This window comes from Trifolium pratense, linkage group LG5, assembly GCF_020283565.1.
Source record: "Trifolium pratense cultivar HEN17-A07 linkage group LG5, ARS_RC_1.1, whole genome shotgun sequence".
Classification (NCBI taxonomy): Eukaryota; Viridiplantae; Streptophyta; class Magnoliopsida; order Fabales; family Fabaceae; genus Trifolium; species Trifolium pratense.
The window spans coordinates 38,671,756-38,673,845 of record NC_060063.1 but is presented as its reverse complement, the minus strand read 5'-3'; the positions used below and the strand labels follow the sequence as shown (position 1 = coordinate 38,673,845).

The following is a 2,090-nucleotide window of genomic DNA, read 5'->3' as shown; positions in this document are numbered from 1 at the left end:
CCCCAAAAAAATTTAATGAAAAGAGATTCAATAGAAGAAATAGTACATGAGGGAGCTTTGAAGAAGGAAAGAGTGTAGACAGGTAGAGAGGTCAAGACAGACTTTAGCAGAATCAGACGACCACCAAAAGATAAGAAACGACTCTTCCACCCTGACAATCTATTCTTTATACGAATCAACATTGGTTCCCAGAAACTCAAACGTCTCGGATCACCCCCAATCTGAAGACCCAGATAAACGAAAGGAATCTTTCCCACTTTACAGCATAGAGCAGACGCCGCTTCACCTAACCAGGAATCAGGAATATTAACCTTAACCAACATGCTTTTATTAAAATTGACTTTCAGGCCCGACATAGTCTCATAAAGCACAAGGACAGCTCGCAAAACCCGAACATAAAATAGAGTTTAATTGTTGTGCACTGTCAGTGTAAAGATTCTTTACACATACATCCAGTGATGCGTTGCCATATCATTTAATGAATGTGACACATCATGTGTTTTTAAATATCATACATGGTATGCCAGTATATTATTGGATGCATGTGTAAAATAACTTTACACTGACGATGTATATAAATTAAATTCTTCAAGAAGATAACTATTTTCATGTTATTTATTTAAAAAAAAAAATCTTTTTTTCCTTCTCCTATGCGAACTATATATATATATATATATATATATATATATATATATATATATATATATATATATATATATATATATGGTTAATTGAAGGAGTGAAACCAAAGGAAATTCCTACATTATCAGCAAATAAAATGGTTCGTATATTATCCTATGCAGTGGTGTTTATTTTATGTGTTACGTCTTGTTATGCGGTCAAAGTTGTAAACGTTGATGCCATTTGCAAGAACGTCACAGATTATACATTTTGTTCAAATCTTCTCAATGCAAAACCTGGGACAAGTCGCGATCTTGTTAGCCTTACACGATACACCATTGACACGCTTCGTGTCAATGTGACCAACACCGTCAAGCTACTCGACAGTTTAATTGCACATAGTGGTAGTAATTTCAACCTAACATACCATTACAATATGTGTTCAGAACTTTTTGGTATCCAAAAGGGTGCCCTTCATACGTTTGAGGATGTTGATAAACTCTTCAAGACAGGAGATTACGAATCTGTGGTTGAAAGCATGAAAACTATCCAATTTGATGCTTTTATATGTCTTTCAGGAGAGTCACCGAGTGACCCTCCTTATGAGGATACCTCTGTACTTCCAAAATATGTTAATGTTGTTAATCTGGTTGCAGAGATTATTATTAGAATGTTATCTTATGTGATAAATACCTAATTATTTTGTACCAAAAAGAAAATATAAAGCCTAATTATATATAAACAAATGACTAAATAATTAAAGGCTTGCGATATTTTTTTTATTTTTGGGTACAAGGCTTGCGATATTCGTAACAGATGAATCAATCTCCTTTTCTTTTTTCTGTTTTTGGGAGAAGCATAGGCAAAATTTATTAAAATAAAACGCTCCACAATGTTAAAGGCATCCTTTGGAGAGGACATATATAGGTGTTACTTGCTAGCAATTAATCCAAGGCTGGAAATTTATTCAAACAATATTATTATTAAGGCCGTAATTGTGGTTATAGACTGCATTCAAAACACTTTGCAGTTAGGATTATGTCATGGCATAGTCTATCCTTATGTGTTGTAAATAAATAGTAAATATTCTACTATTAGGAGTAATCTTCTATTAGTAATTTGTATTCGGCCCATGAGCCCATTAGGTTAGAATAGTCTATATAAACACATTAGTGATTGTAAATTATTCATAACTTGAAATATAATAATATATTCAGTTTTCACATGGTATCAGAGCCTATCCTAGATCTATTGTTGGGCTTCCCGCATCGTCTACGCTTCAGGCCCATTGGGCCTGAGCGTGAGGGGGTGTGTTGGATATTCCGCCTTCATTGCGGTCCACCCCCATCTGCCTAATTGCGGCATTTGAGTTGCCTTCATTGCAGCCTCCAACACCTTCATTGTGTATGGATTTAGTCCCACATTGCTAAGAGATATGGCCTGTGTAGTGTTTATAAGCAAGTCCTCAC

The 2,090-nt window shown here is 34.9% G+C and overlaps 1 protein-coding gene across 1 annotated transcript; it reads left to right on the top strand.

The window, feature by feature from the left end:
• The first annotated feature begins 778 nt into the window (after nt 1-778).
• On the top strand, nt 779-1,318 carry LOC123886619. The gene has a single exon (XM_045935924.1). It carries the CDS (start codon nt 779-781, stop codon nt 1,316-1,318), a length of 540 nt encoding a protein of 179 aa, XP_045791880.1.
• Nucleotides 1,319-2,090: the final 772 nt, after the last annotated feature.

Excerpts from the sequence above, each read along its gene's own strand:
- LOC123886619 (XM_045935924.1), top strand. The coding sequence starts at position 779 with ATGGTTCGTATATTATCCTATGCAGTGGTGTTTATTTTATGTGTTACG.